This window comes from Asparagus officinalis, chromosome 1, assembly GCF_001876935.1.
Source record: "Asparagus officinalis chromosome 1, Aspof.V1, whole genome shotgun sequence".
NCBI lineage: Eukaryota > Viridiplantae > Streptophyta > Magnoliopsida > Asparagales > Asparagaceae > Asparagus > Asparagus officinalis.
The window spans coordinates 19059177-19077882 of record NC_033794.1 but is presented as its reverse complement, the minus strand read 5'-3'; the positions used below and the strand labels follow the sequence as shown (position 1 = coordinate 19077882).

At 39.5% G+C, this 18706-nt stretch overlaps 1 protein-coding gene across 1 annotated transcript in view; it reads left to right on the top strand.

Annotated features, from left to right (window-relative positions):
* The window catches only part of LOC109831397 (transmembrane protein 53-A-like), an 89443-nt gene extending 79698 nt beyond the window's left edge, over positions 1–9745 (top strand). Inside the window, 2 exon segments of the mRNA XM_020398726.1 lie at positions 8316–8521; positions 9301–9745. Of these exon segments, the coding sequence (XP_020254315.1) occupies positions 8316–8521; positions 9301–9568 (474 nt within the window). The 3' untranslated portion in view covers positions 9569–9745.

Sequence of the window (18706 nt, the reverse complement as noted above, 5' to 3'; positions counted from 1 at the left end):
CCATCTTTTTGCTCTGCCTCCTCGCCATCTCTTTCTTATTCAGGACCATCACCAGCACCCCTCCAAATCCTATCAAGCGCAGACACGGTCGGGCCTCCCCATGGACTCGACCTGTCCGGGGCCTCCAGCTCGCCGCGGGCTCCCCACCCCCCAGCGGCTCTCGCTGAGGCCGTCCGCCACCCTTGGCTGGCACCGAACCTCCTCCAAGCCGCCCCCTCTCAGCTCCGTCGGCCTCCCACCTCCCAGCCCAACCATCGGCGCGTTCTCCATGGCCATCCACACACTCCGAGCTCCGACCATCCCTGTCGAACCAATATACCGGCCTGCCGACCATCGCCTCATCCGCTCCCACCACGTCAGCTCCGACAGCAGCGCCTCCGACGTCCAGCTACCGCCGGCTCCAGAACGCTCTCCTCGACGACGATCCGCGGCATCTCGATTCACAGCAGTGAATTGGATTTTCACATCAGTGAATCTCCGATTTCACATCAGTGAATCTCGATTCACAGCAAGTAAATGCTTCGATTCCAGCTGAGTGAATGCTCGATTCACTGAGTGAATCGCGATTTCACTGAGTGAATGCGGCGATTCAGCCTGAGATGAATCTGGATGTGTCCCTCATCTTTTGAAATCGGCGAATTCAACTGGCTGTGAATCGAGATCACTGATGCGAATCGAGATTCACTCCAGTGAAAAATCGAGATTGCACTGGCAAGTGAATCCAGATTCACTACAGCAGGCGAAAGCTTGGAGGGCTAGGATGGATTTTAAGTGAATGCCATAAGTTTCTTATTCTTTTTTGGTTTGTTTATTTTTTGGCAGATTTGCTATTGTTTGATAAGCGAGTTTCAGTTCACTGAATCTGATTCAATTTAGTGAATCCTGGATTCAACGGTCCATGGCTCACTTCGGTTCGTCAGAGCGCCTTCGTTCCGCGGAGGTGAGCTCAGGGGCAGTGGAGTTGAGGAGCCTCGTGAGGAGTTAGTGGGTCGTTTGTGTGGTGAGAAGAGGAAGAGAGAGAGGCGGCTGGTTCACAGCTTTTGGGGAAATGGAGGAGTAGAGAGAGGAGATCGTGAGAGGAAAATTTGTCTAATAATGTAAGATGAGAGTATAAAGGACGTGTATTAAATTTGATCATTGTTCCAATGTAATCAGTACACCAATTAATGCACGATGAATTGTTGCCAATTTTACCATTTTCAACATTAATCAGTGTATTAATTTATCTATATTTACCAATTCTGGCCATGCCCGAAATCTAGGCCATTGGATTAGATAGATTGGATGGTTTAGGATTAGGTTTTTAGTTCTCTAGGTTTTTAATTAGAACCGTCTCCCTATATATATATATATATATATATATTATATATATATATAATATATATATAAAGCTCACGACCCTTTCCTTCATCGCCATTGGAGGCGAGTTCAACCTCTGTGAAACTGGGTCCGTAGGGTTTTCGCAAAATTGTTGTCAAATTGGGTGCTTTTAAGTGCTCTAGCTTTCAAAATTCCATCTTTTTTTTCTGTAATTAGAGAATTTTCTAGAAGGGACCACCGATCAACGTCGCCTTCACGCATGGTAGAAGAGGTCAGGAAAAGATAGCTCGAACGCTGGAGGGCAATCTTGACTTTGCTTTGTTGTACTTAATTGTGATTAAATCATAGTGATTAAATATCAATAAGAGTGGAAGCTATACCTAAACCTATTGTTTGGATCTGAATTAGGATTTTGATGATCTTCTAATCTTAGGGTGTCTCTTTTAGTATCTCTTTAGATAGAGATAAGAGAATTGAGTGTGTTAACCCTAGATTAAGGACCATAACTCCATATATATAGGTGTTGTACATTTATAATTTGGTCCCTCATCAAATTATAATTATAATCTGGTATCTGCACATTTAGCTTATGATTTATTTAAATAATCATTAACCAAAATTGATTGATTATTTTATGCGTGTTATCCTTCAGGATAGCAATACACACTAATAAACATATGTGCCCACAAATTAGATTTAAATCCAACATGTTTAAGCTATTCCTCATTTTTTCATTCTTTTTTTTCTATTTTTTTTGTTATATTTTAATTTTTTTTGGCGGAGCTAGGGGCTTTTTTGGATTGAGGGGAATAAGTGTGAAGGGAAGTTAGGGGAATCATTCACCTTGTTTGGGAGCATTTAGGAGGTGAAGTTGTTCACCCTAGTTCCCATTGGTTAACCCCCTAATAGTATAAAATTTGTTACCCCCCAAATTGTGGTGTAACCAAGGGGAAGGGAACTCCCTTCCCTTCCCTTCCATTCTCTCACTTAGTTTCCCTTATGTTGTGTTTGGGAGTTTACTAAGGGAAGGGAAGGAAGGGTAAACAACGGGAAGGGAAGGGAAATGAAGGGAATTGTAATATGTTGTTTGGGAGTTGAGTAAGGTGAATGAAGGTGAAAGGAAGTAAATATATGTAAATTTACATAAATGATTTTATACTAATAAGTTTAACACATCAGCTATTTTATTTGTTTTGATGGGGGTAAGAATGTCATTACACCCATTTACCCTCCTTTAGGGGGGGGGGGGGGGGACCAAGCAATTTTACCCTCCGTTCCCCTTCCTTCCTCCTCTCTACCCTCCTTAAAAAAAAACTCCCAAACAAGGTGAAAGCTCTTCACCTCTCATCTCTATACATCTTCTGACCAAAGACTAGTCCAACCTCTCATTTAATATTTTTGTTAGAAGAAGCTTAATCTTAGGGGGTGTTTGGTTGCATTGTTTTTGAGAAATGTTTTCTCAAAAAGTACAAACAATGATATTTCTGTAATTAAGAGTTTTCTATAGATTTCCACAAACTGTGTTTGGCTCAAAAAAGATTTACAGAAATGTTTTCTGTAAAGTATAGAAAAATACCAAAATTTATAGAAATTGATTTCCTTCTAAAATAACTCATTAACACTTTTCTATAAAGTTCCCACTTTTCTATAAAGTTGGTGGTGTTTGGTTACATTTCTATAAATTATAGGAAATGTTGCTATTTTTCCAAAAGTTACGAGTCATTTTCTTGTTTTGAACCAAACAAGCACAATACAAAAAATAAGAAAATTTGTACTTTTTAACTTCTCAAAACTTTTCCTATAATTTTTTTAAGAAATATAAGGAAACCCTCCTCAATTTCCTTTAACATCAAACTCACCAACCTCATGAACTCCGGCAATCTGAACGCCGCCCGAAAACTGTTCGATGAAATGCCTCAACTAACAACAGTCTCCTACAACGCAATAATCTCAGGCTACAACAAATGTGGCCAAACCCAAGAACCCTTAACACTCCTCACCCAAATGCACAGCTCAAATACAAAACTTAATGAGACCACCTTCACTTCACTCCTCAGCGCTTGCTCTCGCTCCTCCTCTTTCGACCTTGGCAAGCAAATACACTCCCTCATTCTCAAATCGGGCTTCGAAGGCTTCTCATTGGTCGGAAGCTCATTGCTCAATTTGTACACTTCTTGCTTCGATATATCGAATGCATATCGTCTCTTTGAGCTGTTGCATTGTAGGAATCCGTTATTGTGGAGTTTGATGGTGGTGGGTTTTGTCAAGAGTAGGATGTTGGATGAAGCACTTGATTTGTTTGATAAAATGAATGTTAGTAGTCGTGATGTTTACTCATGGACTTCTTTGATCTCGGGTTGTGCTCAGAATGATGATGATGTGCAGCGTAGAAAGGCTCTAGAGTTGTTTGTTTCGATGACAAGTAATGGTGATGTGAAACCGAATGAATTCACTTATGATAGTGTGCTGAGAGCTTGTGTGAAATTAGAAGCTGTAGATTTTGGGAGAATGATTCATGGGTGTTTGATAAGGTTGGGGTTGGAGCATGATGATTCGATTAGTGGAGCTCTCGTTGAATTCTACTGTAAACTTGGGTATTTGGACGATACCAAGAGGGTTTTTGATCAACTGGATAAAAACCCTTGTTTAAATACTTGCAATTTGATGATAGGAAGTCTTGTTGACGTTGGAAATATTCGCGAAGCTGAGTTCATTTTCAATCAATTGGAGGAGAAAAACCCTGTTTCATACAATCTAATGATCAAAGGGTACGCCGATAATGGAAGGATTCAAGAATCCATCGCTTTGTTCGATAGAATGCCTTGCAAGAATATAGTCTCGTACAACACCATGATATCGGTTTACCATAAAGCTGGCATGTTTGATAAGGCTCTGAAACTATTCGAATTTGTCAAAGAGGAGAATAACACTGTGACATGGAATTCGATGATTTCAGGCTATGTACAAAACGAGCAACCTACCGAGGCCATAAAACTATATGCAGTCATGCAAAGATCCTCAATTGTATGTAGCAGATCGACATTCTCTGCTCTATTTCGAGCTTGTGCAAGCATGGGAACAGTCTCTCAAGGGAGAATGATTCATGCACAACTAATCAAAACACCATTTGCATCCAATGTCTTCGTGGGAACTTCTCTTGTAGATATGTATGCCAAATGTGGAAGCATTGATGATTCTAAGCTAGCATTTCGTGGTATTATCTCGCCCAATGTGGCATCATGGACCGCACTTATAAATGGGCTTGCTCATAACGGGCTTGGCATCGAAGCAATACTAGAGTTCGAAGCAATGCTAAAGCACCAAATCGATCCAAATACAGTTACATTCACTGGTATACTCTTAGCCTGTGCGAAAGAGGGCAAGGTAGATGAAGGAATTATGTACTTTAACTCGATGCAGAAAGACTACGGATTGAATCCTACAGTTGAACATTATGCTTGCATCGTCGATGTTCTTGGTCGATCAGGGCGAATTCAAGAAGCCGAGCAAATTGTGCTCAAAATGCCTATAGAGGCTGACAGTGTTGTGTGGGGGACTCTATTGAATGCATGTTGGTTTTGTATGGATTTGGAAGTGGGTGAGCGGGTAGCTGAGAGGATGCTGGGTATGGACTCAATGCATGTGTCTGTTTATGTGATTTTGTCTAATATCTATGCTAGGGTTGGGAGATGGGAAAAAGTGAGGGAAGTTAGAGAGAAATTGAGGGGATTGAGAGTGAAGAAGGATCCCGGGTGTAGTTGGATTGAGGCTAAGGACAGGGTTCATGTTTTCTGTGTTGAGGACAGGAGTCATCCTGAGAGTAGTGAGATTTTCTCAGTTCTAGGGGTGTTGAGAGATGATGTTTGTTCTAGTTGTGAGTTTGGATTTGATCCTTTTGTTTATGACATGCATGAGCATTTGGTGGATTCATTTTAGGCTAAATTTATAGTTTCCCTACTTTTGCACTTATATATTCTCTCTTGTTTTTGGCTGGCAGCACTTATGTACACTAAAGTTTCTAAAAATCGCACTTCAATACCTTTTGTTATGCAACTGTACGTGAGAATTGTCCCCCAAATTTTTTCCACGTGATACTCACAAGCGAATTTTAGACATCTTTTGTGCTTAATGTTTGTTAAATTTACTTTTAAACATGTATTCTAATTGGGATTTATTTGAAACCCAACTTAATTATAGTTTAAAATAGAATTATGGTGAGTTTAATAGCAAATCCAACCATCAATATGGAGATATTGTTGTAGCTAAGCACATTCAAAAGTCCAAGCCAATGGACTTTGGATCAAGATCCTACAACCAATTTATTGCATGCACAGTAAAATATATGTTCAGCAACTGTTGTGAGTTTTGGTTAACAATTAGGTGAAAGTGTGCACCTCATTATTTGTTAGTCTGTTCTCAGTTAGTCTCATCTGAGAACAAAATGATGCCAAATCGCCTTATACATCGCTTTGCCCCGCGAAAGACGGTTCCAGTACAACATGACCAAGATTTTGACGTGACATTTCGCTAGCAGCTGAAATTTTTGTGAACACACATTCACTGAATTAGATTATGTGTTTTGCTCGCTCAAAATTTTATCCTGACTGCATTTTGAAGAGGTTGTCTTTGATAGGAACCGGATCGGTAGTATTTGTGATATATTTCTCAGGTCCAAAAATATCCGTCGAGCTAGTTCTAAAGCTTGTTTATCCTTCTTCGATCCAATCTAATTTCTAATTGGTTGGCAAAGACAGCCTTGGCGCGGTGTTTGGCAACTTCTTAACATCGGGCCAGAAATAATTACAAGTTATTCTCGAAGGAAGTCGAGAGACACAAGTAACACAAAATTGTCAAATGACATTGTCACCATACCGAAACCTTGAAACTGCGATGATACTGTAATTTAATGTTCTAACATAGCCTCACAGGTTGAATGCCTTTCGTATATGTTAAAACCGGGACTTACTTAGCAGTATCATTTTCTAAAATTCACTTCAAAATTATAGACTGTGAGAATAAAACTCGGGTTACTATCCTATAATGTCAAAGGATTCTGTCAGCATATAAAAACTTTAAAAGTTATGGTGAATATTGAGGGTTATACAATTTTATACTATCACCAACATAGAAGAAGGGAGAAAAGAATTGAAGAAACAAACAATTATATCTTTTTTCTTGAAAAAGAATCGAGTTTAAGAAGACGATAATAAATTTTACATTATGATGAGCTACCAAGAGATAACGTAATAGAGAGGTTTATCCTGTTAGCCGAATCTAAGCATATGGAAATCTCAGCATTTTTGTTGCTTGACAGCTGATCATTTTGTTAATCCATCACATATTTCCTCTTCATTAACAGCCTCTCCCTTGACGTCTTTTCCCTTGAGCCACCCATGCCCTTTTCTATTACATGTGGCTTCAAATCTCTAATGACTAATCAAAAACGTAAGCGAAGGGGCAACTGCTGACCTCACCCCTCTACTTAGAATATTCTTAGTCCGTTTAACCTCCCTCTCTAATTAATTAATCTCCATTTGTTATTTAATAATCCATCTATTTATTTATCTTCTAAACTAAACAAACACATCCACCATAAAAATCTTAGGGAACGTGATAAGAGAAGAACTGGTCAGCAACCGCATCTCTAGCTCTTCATCTCTCATCTCTATACATCTTCTGACCAGAGACTAGTCCAACCTCTCATTTAATTTTTTTTGTTAGAAGAAGCTTAATCTTAATCCCCACGCTAGCCCCACAATCACAAACCCCTTTTATAAAACCACATGCCCCCCTTTGCGATCATTTGAACTCACTCTCCTACGACAAACTCTCTCTTCTCCTCTCCTCCCTTCTATATATCAGTCTCTTCAGAAGAATCAGACATATATAATAACTGTTGTAGTACGATCGATGGACTGATACTCTCTCCTTCTTGCTAGGCTTCTACTGACGGAAAAGGCGAAAATGGTGAAGAGCATGAATATGCTATTGAATGAGTTGGCTCGTGGATATAAGCTAGTTAGGGAGCTTGATGCCAAGCTCAACCTAGATTCAATTGAGTTATGCGCGTCGCTTGTACAGGATATACTTGATTGTTTTGAGAACGTCATGGCCATGGCCAAAGCAAATGCTCCTACAGGCTCCCCTCGGTTGTTTACCCTAAGTCCACAACATGGGGTTTCAGAGCAGCCATTTAAAGCTGAGCACAAGGAGATGGCATCGAAGAAGAGGTATGGTTATGTTTAGGATTTGGCTATATTTGTCGCGCTCTGTTGTTGACAACTGGCCCTCAAAACCCCCCAAATCTCTGTAGGCGCGTAGTTCTCTAGGAAATACGACACAATCTAAAATGGCTTGCTTGCCCCCGACCGATTCCGTAACCCTTCAGTGCCTGAGACTCCACAATCTCGTCTTTTTTTTTCTTTTTAAAGAACCCCAATACCCCAAATCCACTTTCTCCTCACGAACCCAAGCTGGCAAAACCCGCGAAGGATCAAGAATTCAAACCCTCAACCTCGCAATCCGATTCTATTTACCGCTGGCATCTTCCCTGCTCAAATGCAGACCCTGCAAAATCCCAAACCCTTGTAGTGTGTTAACCCTAGATTAATGCTTCTGTGATGGGAAAGATCAAGGGGTGTATTGTAGATTCTGCTCCTGTTGCTTCCCCTGATCCACAGGTAAAGGGTGAATACAATTGCTTGTTATGAATTGAATTGTTTACGTTAATAGATTATGTCTTGGGTAATGTTTGGTTTTGATGATTTATAGCATAGTAATAAATTGTGTATTGGTTCATTGAACTTGGAGGCAAGTTTGCTTGTTTTGTGAACATGAACCAAATTGTTGCTACAATAGTTTCACTTATGTGCTATCTTTTATCTCTTAAAGGCGAAAGAGGAAAAAAGGTGATTTTTGTAGTCTTTCTTCTCTTTGAATTAAGATTGCAAGTAATTTTTGGTATGAGTTAAAACTCATCCCTCCACATATTTCAGGTCTGGGCTTCAGGGTTCTCTGCTGCATTTTTGAAAAAGCAGAGTGTGGCAACGAAAGGAATGCTGAGCTCCAATAATTCGGGGATGAGCGCATTGGTTGAAAGTAAATCAAGCGGAGAGCCGAAACCGGCAGTTGCAGAAATTGCATTGTTGGCAGTTCTGGAGAAGTTCTTTGAGGTGGTTCTTAACCTTCCTTCCATCAATAGGTAATGATGTATTTATACTTAATTTCCCCATTGATGAATGTTGGTGACGATTACTGGATTTCCAATGAACATTTTAAGATAAATTCCAGAAAACCCGCTTTAAGGGTTTTGTGTAAAAAACCCTGAACTTTATAAGTCGTAGAAAACTCTATTGTGCTATCGGAAATTTTCATAAACCACATGTTAACATGCGGAGTAGAAAGTATGCTGTCATTTTTAGTTTTGCCTACCACTACCTAAAAAGGATAGTATTGAAGTTGTTATGTGCGGATCACATGATAACTTAAAAGTAACTCTTGCCAGTCATGATACCCGAGTGAGAAGTCTTTAGGGATTTATAAAGCTTGGGAGAGTCTTGTGAAATCTACCCAACTGGTAATATAGAGGGCGTTTAAGTGAGCTTATTCTTTGAAGCTTATAAGTTATGCTAAGTTTTACTGGCTTTTAGCTTTTATGATAAAAATGCTATAAAAATTGTTTGGACAGAATAATAATTTTTTTTTTGTCAAACCTAGCTTATTTAGATGAGCTTATAATCTAGTTCTTCAAAAGTTGTGACATACCAGCTTTTTAAAATGAGACTTATAAGTTAACTTATTTGATATTTTACCAAACAAGTAGATATTAAAAAGCTAGCACAAAAGCTACTAGTTTGACCAAAAAATAACCTCCCCCAAACACCCTCATAATCTGGCACTATTGTCATCTTGCATTTTCAGCATTTAAAATTCCTGAGAGCAGAAATTTGTTAACTGAATATCTTTCTTTATTATTAACAGGAGGCTTCATGATGTATTCACTCTATTATCGTCAGAGCAACCAAACTGTCCACAGCTATATATTTACAGCTCTGCTGATAGAGTTATACCAGCAAAATCGGTGGAATCTTTCATAGAAAAACAAAGGAGAGCCGGGCATGAGGTTAGGTCTTGTGACTTTTTAAATTCACCTCATGTCGATCATTTCAGAAACTATCCAGACATTTATACTTCTCAGATATCTGAATTCTTGGAGGATTATGTGCTAACCTGTCACAAAGACTCGTAGAATATTTTCCTTAGATGTATGTAATTAGTTTTTTCTTTTTCTTTTTCTCTCCAATTTTTTCCCCTGGTTGTAATTTTTCCAGGCATTACTATTGTTCAAACTGGTGAGATATTGTAAAGATTGCATACATAAAGAAAAATAGAGAATTATACAAAATTTTCATTCATCTTCTTTCTATATTTGGGGTGGTTGTTATGACTGGTTGGCCTTTTACGGCCTTGTATGAACTGTAGATTGCCTTAATTGAGTTAATGCAAGTGAAATAATTTCAGTTCATGGTTAAGCAAATGACAGGTTGTGTTTCCAGAGAATTAATTGTGTGTGTATGGTAATTTGATCCGGACAGGCACAAAAGGGGAGACTTTTGATGCTAATTGAAAGATTGTTGAATATTTGGAAGAAAACAGAGGAACAATTTCAAATATCCAAATTAATCAGTCGTGTGCTTTTATAAGGCGAAGCTTCTCTAAAGGAAGTAATTGTGCTTGAAAAAAAATGATTACAGAGGATTATTTGAAGCAAATTAAACAATATCCAGTGACTGAATTAACAACTAAAGAAAAGAAAATAACTCAATGACTAAGTTCCTTAAATTAAACAATACTGAACAAGTGAATTCACAACTAAGAAATGAATATATATCATTGACTAAGCGCCTGAGCGAACATGGTGTAAATGGAAACATTTATAAGGAATGAGTCTGCTAGGCAAGTAAAAATAACTATAAGTTGGGTTGTAGGTTTGAAAGTGTTTAAGCGCTGGAAACCTCACTGAAAAAGTTTGTTACAGGATCCAGTAAAATCATAAGTTAGGAAAATGAGAAGGGAAGGATTCTAGTAGAATAGGAAAAAGAGAATTAGAAGAATATTGTCCTTACAGAAATGTGGCTATGACACAACTCAGGAGATATTCACTAAGCTAACTGAATAGTTTAATAAAATTCAAATGTTACGTTGTGCAAAAAGTAAAATATCTACATCCCTATATCACATTTATGATAAAATGTCAAACTAATCTCACTAATTGCCCACCTTATTTTATGTTTAATTGAACGCCAGACAATACCCCCATGGCTCATGTCTAGTCCAGCCCAATGCTCAATCTTAGCTTGTCTGATTTGAGTTCAAGCAATCTTTATTCCCTTCCTCTTTGCTTTTTTATCCTGGGTTGGTGAGGTCAACTAATTTCAAGCTATAATTTTCTTTTGCTGGTTAATAAAGATGTAATCTATGTTAGAATATAAAAATATAACCTTTAACTTTCATCACAACTTCGGAGTTTATAGTTAGCGACTTGACATGGCTTTAGCGCAACCCGGGTTCAAATCCCACCGGACCGGCCATGAAGTTAAAACGGATTTTAAATAAAAACTGATTCCACTGCGTGAGTCCAGGTTTCGGCTCATAAAAAAGGCGCTCAACCTGCATTGGCATGGTAGAATATAAAACTATAACCCTTAACCCTCATCACAATTTCAGAGTTTTTGTGTAATAATTAGGATTTTTGACATGGTATCAGGATAACTCGGGTTTAAATTCCTCAGGACACGAACTTAAAACTGATTTAAAAAAGGATTGATACCGCTGTGTGAGTCTAGGTTTTGACCTATAAAAAATGCGCCCAACTAGCGGGCATATTAGAATATAAATTTAAACCCTTAACCCTCACCATAACTTCAGAACTTTAGTGTAATGGTTAAGGACATTGACATGGTATCACGAAAATCTAGGTTCAAATCCCGGTAGCCATGAATTTAAAGCGGATAAACAAAGAGACTGATAGTGCTGCATGACTTCAGATTTCGGCCCATAAAAAACGCGCTCAAAATGCGGGGGCATGTTAGAATATAACAATATAAATCTTAACTTTCACATCTTTGGAGTTTTGGTGTAATGGTTAGGGACTTTGACGATCTTATTTGGATGTTGCATGAAAACTATTTTGCCGATCTTTAATTATGACGTACTAAACATATCATTATTCATGAAATTGAATTGAATGTCTAACTAACCATCTGCTCTGATATCAATCATCAGAAATTCGAGCAAGGCTCTATACAAGAGATGTGACTGATGTAAATCTGATTTTATATGAAAAAAGCTCTAATGGGGTACGGGAGTATAATCTACTTAGTAATATATTCAATCACTACATAATCTAATTGGGTTACTTCACACATACAATAAGATACAAGTCACATATTTCAATATATATATAGTCTGTAAGTTAAAATAGTTTGCATAGTTAGTCAAATTGCAGGTATGATACCAATTGCATATTCGATATTCACTCGTATATTCGAATGTTTGAGAACTATGCGGCCATACAATCACTTTACGTTACTATTCTTAGTCTTTGTCACACAAAGTTTTTTCGATAACTGGTTCGGTAAGTTATCACAAGCATGCTTTAAAGAGGTTATCACTAGCTCACAAGTGATAAGGATAGTGTGTGGTGACCCCAAACAAAGAAAAGATAAAGGTTAGGAATTCTTTTTGCCCATTGGTCTTTATGAAAGGTTTCTGTAGTAAATTATTTCCCCTGAAGTGAGGATAGTGCGTCTATAAAAAATGAGGTAATTTGCAGGCACCGTTGCTGTCAATTGAGAACTGATCAGTTGCCTTATCTTGATCATAAAAGAAACCAAAAAAACTTTTAAAAAATCAGAACATACTTTAATTTTTTGCTTTGTGCTAGAAGTAATTCTTTACCATTTCTTAAATCCGTTTTGATTACTTTTTGTTCAAGAACATTCACATCAGGGATGCAAAAACATACGGATCGATATTTGTGTGTATATGCGCATTTGTTTCTGATAGGATGTGAATATTATATATCTATACTGGGAGGTTATGGGTATTGATATGGGTATTGTTCTAGTTTTTGATGGGATATGGATAACGATACTATCCTAATGTCCGAAAATATGTATCAACCAGTGATGATATTACTTCAATCCTAAATAAGTGGATTTGGGATCAGTTTTGGTGATCATGAGATGTGACCTTAGCTTTCTAGATATGTCGAATGTTGATCAACTCTAACTTGAGAAATTTTGGTTTATTTAAAACAACTTTTGTATCATATGGCCAATATACTTCTCAACCTTATCTATTTTCCACATATCTGCCTTGTATATGTTTTATCCTATCGGTTTTCCATTTTAACAAATATGGATCGTGCGTTTTATTTCTTAGTAAATCATTTTTGTATTTGTATCTGATACAGATGGTAAGCACCATTTCTGATGCACATCCAATCTGTTTGCAACCAAGATTTTCATATATAAGTATAAGCAACCTCAGAAATCCTAGTGAAGTATTTAAAGAAACACAGTGAAATAATGAAGCAGCAATTATAATGTTTAGAGTGAACTTTAGCTCCTTAAGAACAAAGGAACTTCCATACAGCTAGACGAGAAAAAGAAAAAGATCCGAGTGCTTACAACTCAACTCTTTAAGAAAGCTAATCAGTTTATTATGTTTTCTCAGGTGAAACTTGTAAGATAGGAAAATTTTCTTTCTTCCTTTTTAATATTTCTTTTGATATTTCTAGCATTATCGGGAACATGCCGCGTTTCTTTGTTGCTTATACACTTCAAATTTAGGCTTGCAACACCTAAGATACTTATTGCACCTGCATTGACATGCCAAATTATTGAATAACAATGTTTTGGGTTTTATAAATACCTTGGTTAAAATGTCAGAGTACGATAAAGGCTTCTGTGAACTAATAGGATTAGTTAATCATTCATGAAACACAATGCCGATATCATTTTATCTTAATTTCTTTGAACCAATGAAAATCAAATGATGTGACCATGTACATTTAAATCCTTTGAACATTGCTTTCTCTTTGAGAAATTTTTTACTCTTAACAGAGTAGAAGAGGAGCCTTTTCTATAGGGTGAAGCTACCATTAAAAGGGGTCTTTTATCAAAGGAATATATTGGTTCACAGAAGTAGGACTTTAAGCATTAAAGATAACTTTGGCTCATTAGTAAAGTAGGCAAATCAATGGAATCTAAGCTCCTTAAGGACAAAGGAACTTCCATGCAACTCAACTTTTCCAGAAAGCTTAAGAGGCAGTAGACTTGAATCCTCCTCAGTAAATGGTCTTTTCATTGACATGAAGATTACAGGCATATAAGTGATAAACAAAAGCAAGAAGCTTTATATAGTTGGTTCCTACAAAAAGCATCTCTAATTGTTCTATTTACCCTCAGAGGTAGTTGGTTGCTTTTACGTAGGCATGTTGAAAGGTTCTAAGTTTCAAAACAAATAATATCGAACTAAAAGGACTATTTACTTATTTAGGAACATGTCAACATTTCAGTCTATGGGAAGAGAGAGAGGATTATAATCCTCTACTTTGAGCAAAAACACCAATTGACTTAGTTGTAGATAAAAAATGAAGTATTTTTTTCTTTCTTCTAAGTCTATGAAAAATGCATCCAAGTCATTAACACAGGAAGCAGCTAATAGAAGTGTGCACTATATATTGTAAATCTTAGAAGAGTCTTTTTCAGGTTTTTCTGTCTATTTAATCATGGCTATTTATAATTAGGAAACGAAACAAGCACAAGGTACTTTCTGCCGCAAAAACTTGCAGAAATCACCAGATTCACCACATTAATTTCAATTGATGGTTTAATGAGCTTCAATTGATGGTGTAATGAACAAATGACAATGATATGGTAACTTCTTAATCGATCAAATGTTCAGAGTTTTAGAGCTCAACCATGCAGATAATAAAAATTGTCTTAATTCCTAGCAAAGAAACTCGAAACTGACAAAAACGTTGATATCTCTCAAACCGGAGGGAATTTGACGAAACGGACAGTGGCAAACCAAACTTTGATTGGTTTGGTCGGTCTCGTTTCAAAAAAATACGCGATTTTCATATATAATTCGTCCAATTCCGATTTACGGTTTGAAAGATATGACTTGTTCTTCACAGCGAGTTATATTCCTCAACGCTTGCGAAGACTTAAGTTCGCCTGAAGGCCGAGCTTCGCCCACGAGGTTTGCCCGCATATTCCAACCCCGCCTGCATAAGCCAAGCTCGCCTGAACGCTTGAAGCTCGCCTGAATTGAAGCTCGTCAGATAGCTTCACCTATGAGGTTCGCCTATAAGAAATCCAATCCGCCTGCAAGCTCACCACGAATCTAAGCTCACAAAGAGGCCAAGCTCGCCCAGCAACGAGGTTCGTCATTGAAGATGAAGTTCACCCAGAAACGATGCTCGTCATTGAAGATGAAGCTCGCCCAGAAACGAGGCTCGTCATTAAAGACGAAGCGAACCTCGCTGCGCATTGAGGCTCGTCTCATCTAACGAACCTCGTCATACCTAGTGAGGCTCAACGCCAGGCGGTTAGCGGCCTTAAAGACCCAGTCAGCCCACGTGGGCTAAACCTAAGGAGTCAGTTACACCCCGACTCCCTGATTTGATTTCACTGCGTCAGTTACGCGCTACGGCCTATAAATAGCCATGAGAAGCTATGAGGCCAAGGGGGGACGCACATACATAGGGCCATCACTTACGTTTTGAGAGCTCTTTGAAGATCGAACCTCGGTTCTTGCAGCCTAAACCATTGTCAGAAGCTTTTGTGATCTTGTTCTGATCGTCAACGGGAAGCAAACTCCGCTTGAGTATCGAGTGAGGCATTCTTTTTCACCACCAAGAACCCACCTTAAACAAAAGAGCAGTTAAATCTACCTTCTCTTCCTCTGTAATAGAGAGAGCAAATCTAAGGGATCCGTACCGAGTGATCGAACCTAATTCTTTAATAGAAGAAATCAATGGTACATTTTTTAACCCTACAGAAGATGGCGACCATAGTGGGAGGAGCCGTTCTTTCAGATGAAATGGTGGTGGTGCAATCAGACAAGATTGCTATGGGCATCGAGGTTGAGACTCTGGTCATTGAATTCGACCAGTCTAAGTACGAGGAGTTCCTCTTCTCTTGTACTCCGAGTCCCATAAAGGCACGTAAGTGCCGTAGAGTCTCGTATGAGACTTCGGCCCATGTGGATTCTGACCATTCCACTCGAGTTAATATCGAAGAGGAACCTTAGCCTCTGACTGACGAGGCTCTGAAAACTAGCTGCCAGGCTAAGAGGTAGGTTGTTAAGCAACCTCGCCGAACATTGGTTGCTGCTGTTGAGCAACCTCGCCAAACTTTGGCTACTGCGGAACCCGCTGTTAAGCCGCTTTCCAGATGTGCAAGACAACGTCAACGACAAAATCAGGCTCGCCGTAAGGCTCGAGCCTTGGTCTCGTTTGACGGTTTCCACTATCGGTCACGAGACAACACGTCTAAGTCTCACAAGTCTGCCAAAGGTCAATTAGCTGAAGTGCGTCAAAATAACGAACCTCACTCATGCATCCAAAGGTGCTCGAATGACGAACCTCGCTTCAACACGAGGATCGTCGAAGCAACAGGCCTCACCCATGCATTCAAATATGCTCGGCTGACGAACCTCGCTTTCAAAACAAGGCTCGTCCAAAGCAACCAGTGCAAATTTGCCCTGTCGCTCAGAATAGGAAGACTCGGGCTCGACGAAGTGATGAACCTCGTTGAAAAGATGAATCTCGCCTTCAACCTCAGACTAGCACTGTTATAGAGAAACATTCAAGGGTCCAAGGCGAGGTTCGACCCAGACGACAAATCCGTCTTTGGAACCAAGTTCGTCCGATTAACGAACCTCGCATGAAATACGAGGTTTGTCCCTCGAACCAGGTTCGTCCGAATATCAAAGCTCGCATGAATGGCGAGGCTCGCCCAACCGACGAACCAAGTATCACACATGAGCCTCGCCCAAGCATCCGAGTGCGCTCAGACGACTAACCCCGTCTTCAGCATGAGGTTCGTCCAGCCAACCAGGCTCGCTAATCTCTAACACTTAGAGATTCTTGCGCATGCATAAGCAAGCTACCCGAGTTAACATGGGATAGTCCCATTACTGATCTCCGTGATTACCTGGTTCGTAAGCGCAATATAAGCCAGATGAAATCCAATTGTAGTGAGAAACTTATCTCCTCAGTGCTAGCCAAATGCCAGTGTGGCGGCCTAACACCAAGGTCCTCAGTCTTTGAGCAATTGTTTGAACCGTTAACAGTTTCGTCGTCCAGAGGAAGATGCTTTCGCCACAGAAATCAGAAGAAAGCTGTGAAGGTTACTGTCAACATGATTAGCAGAGGGAAAGGCAAAGGGCCAGCTGATCCTTCCTATTCTTTTGACCATGAATTTTCTCTGGGGATAAAATATTTAGTCACTGAGCGAGAAGGTGTCTATCAGCACACCTGTGCCCGTATTGGTTCGATAATTCCGCTTGATTATCGACATTTAGCAGATGAAACCAATGAAGAGGTTGAAAACTCTACCATTGCAAATTCTCAATCCTCTAGCACCGATCAAAGTGAGAAAGTGAGCATTCACATCTGGGAATGAAGAAGAGATGACAAGAAGGCTGGAAGAACAACAAGATGCTCTCCTCCAACAATAAGAAACCATCAGACACCGGAGGATATAGTGGACAAACTCCTCAAGGAGGAGGAGGAGAAGAAAGCTACCGTCGAATCCTCAGGATCAAGGCACCGGCGACCTTCACCTAGTGCTTGGGAATCTAGCCGTCGAAATCAAGATGGCGATAATAAAGAATACGAGGAGGAAAAGATTTTTGATATTCACTCTGAATCATCTGAAGCTGAGTCCAACCCGCGTAAGAATGACCGAGATCAGAAGTTGGACGATTTCCAGAAGCAGCTTGAGGCTTTGAAGCTTCAGAGAAAGTTCAGAGAACTGGGGGTCATCGGGCCATACCCTACCGAATGGGACACCGTTCTCTATCCTCCAAAGTTTAAGCCACTCAATCTCGTACAGTTCGATGACAATGGTTCTCCTACCCAGTACATCTACTACTTCTAAACGCAAACTGGACACATAGTGGAAAATGATCCTATTATGACTCGATTTTTCATTAGTACCCTCAAGGGGGTCTCTTTTGAATGTTTCCGCAGGTTGAAGCCTGGATCCATCACTTGCTAGAAGGACATGGAAAGGCTCTTCATAGTCAGGTTCTTCGATGATGATACAGAAGTATCTATGACCACCCTACTAGCTAAAAAAGCAGAAGAAGACAGAGTCTGTAAGTAACTTTGTCAGGAGATTTAGGAACCGATCACTGCATTCCCGTGATCAGGTTTCTGAGACCACTCTCATCGAGATGTGTCGAAACAATCTCTCCATTAACATTATGTCCAATATGGGCGTTGTTGAGACTCGCTCATGGAAAGACTTAATCCACCAAGGAGAACAAGTCGAGAGGATGCTCAAGCGTATAGACGCTGAAGAGCTATGTGAATTTCAAAGAGGTGATGACCAAGACAACCTCACCCCCACTGACTTATGTAAAAGGGAAAGATGCTTTGGTGGTAAAAACCGCTTCCTCCCCTAAATCTTCGTCAAAGCAAAAGGGTAAATCTTCGGATAGCCGCTTTTAGCAGAAGTTCAACTTCCAAGATGAGCAAGTCGTCCAGATACTCAAATCCTTGATCAAGGTGAAAAAGATCAAGCTCCCAGAATCAATGTGACCTGAGGAGATGTCGAGAACGGATGATCCCAACTATTGTGCATACCACAGGATGGTTCATCATTCCACCTCTAAATGCTACATCCTGAATGATAAGATCCAAGCTTTATTGGATGCAAGTGTCTTTACCCTTCAATCATGATTTACAGCTATCGTTAGAGTGGCGGTAGTCATGGTTTCTCCACAAAACCATGTACTACCCCGAGCCTTCTCTCTGACGGAGCCATGATGAGTTGAAGCTCGTCATCAATTAGCTCCAAAGGGAAGTTCGAAGTCAGACATGAGCATCTGATCCCTTCCCACAAATTCACCCACCAATCCTCTCTAATAGGATGATGAGTTCATAAAATACCATCACATTAATGATTACCTCTGATAGTCACTTTCTCCAGATTCCCCTACCAATCCTTTCCAATAGGATGGCGGGTCCACAAAATTATCACGTTAATAATTACCTTTGATAGTCACTTTCACCTACAATCTCTCACCAATCTTCTTCAATGGGATGGCGGGTTCACAAAACTATCACGTTAATGATTACCTC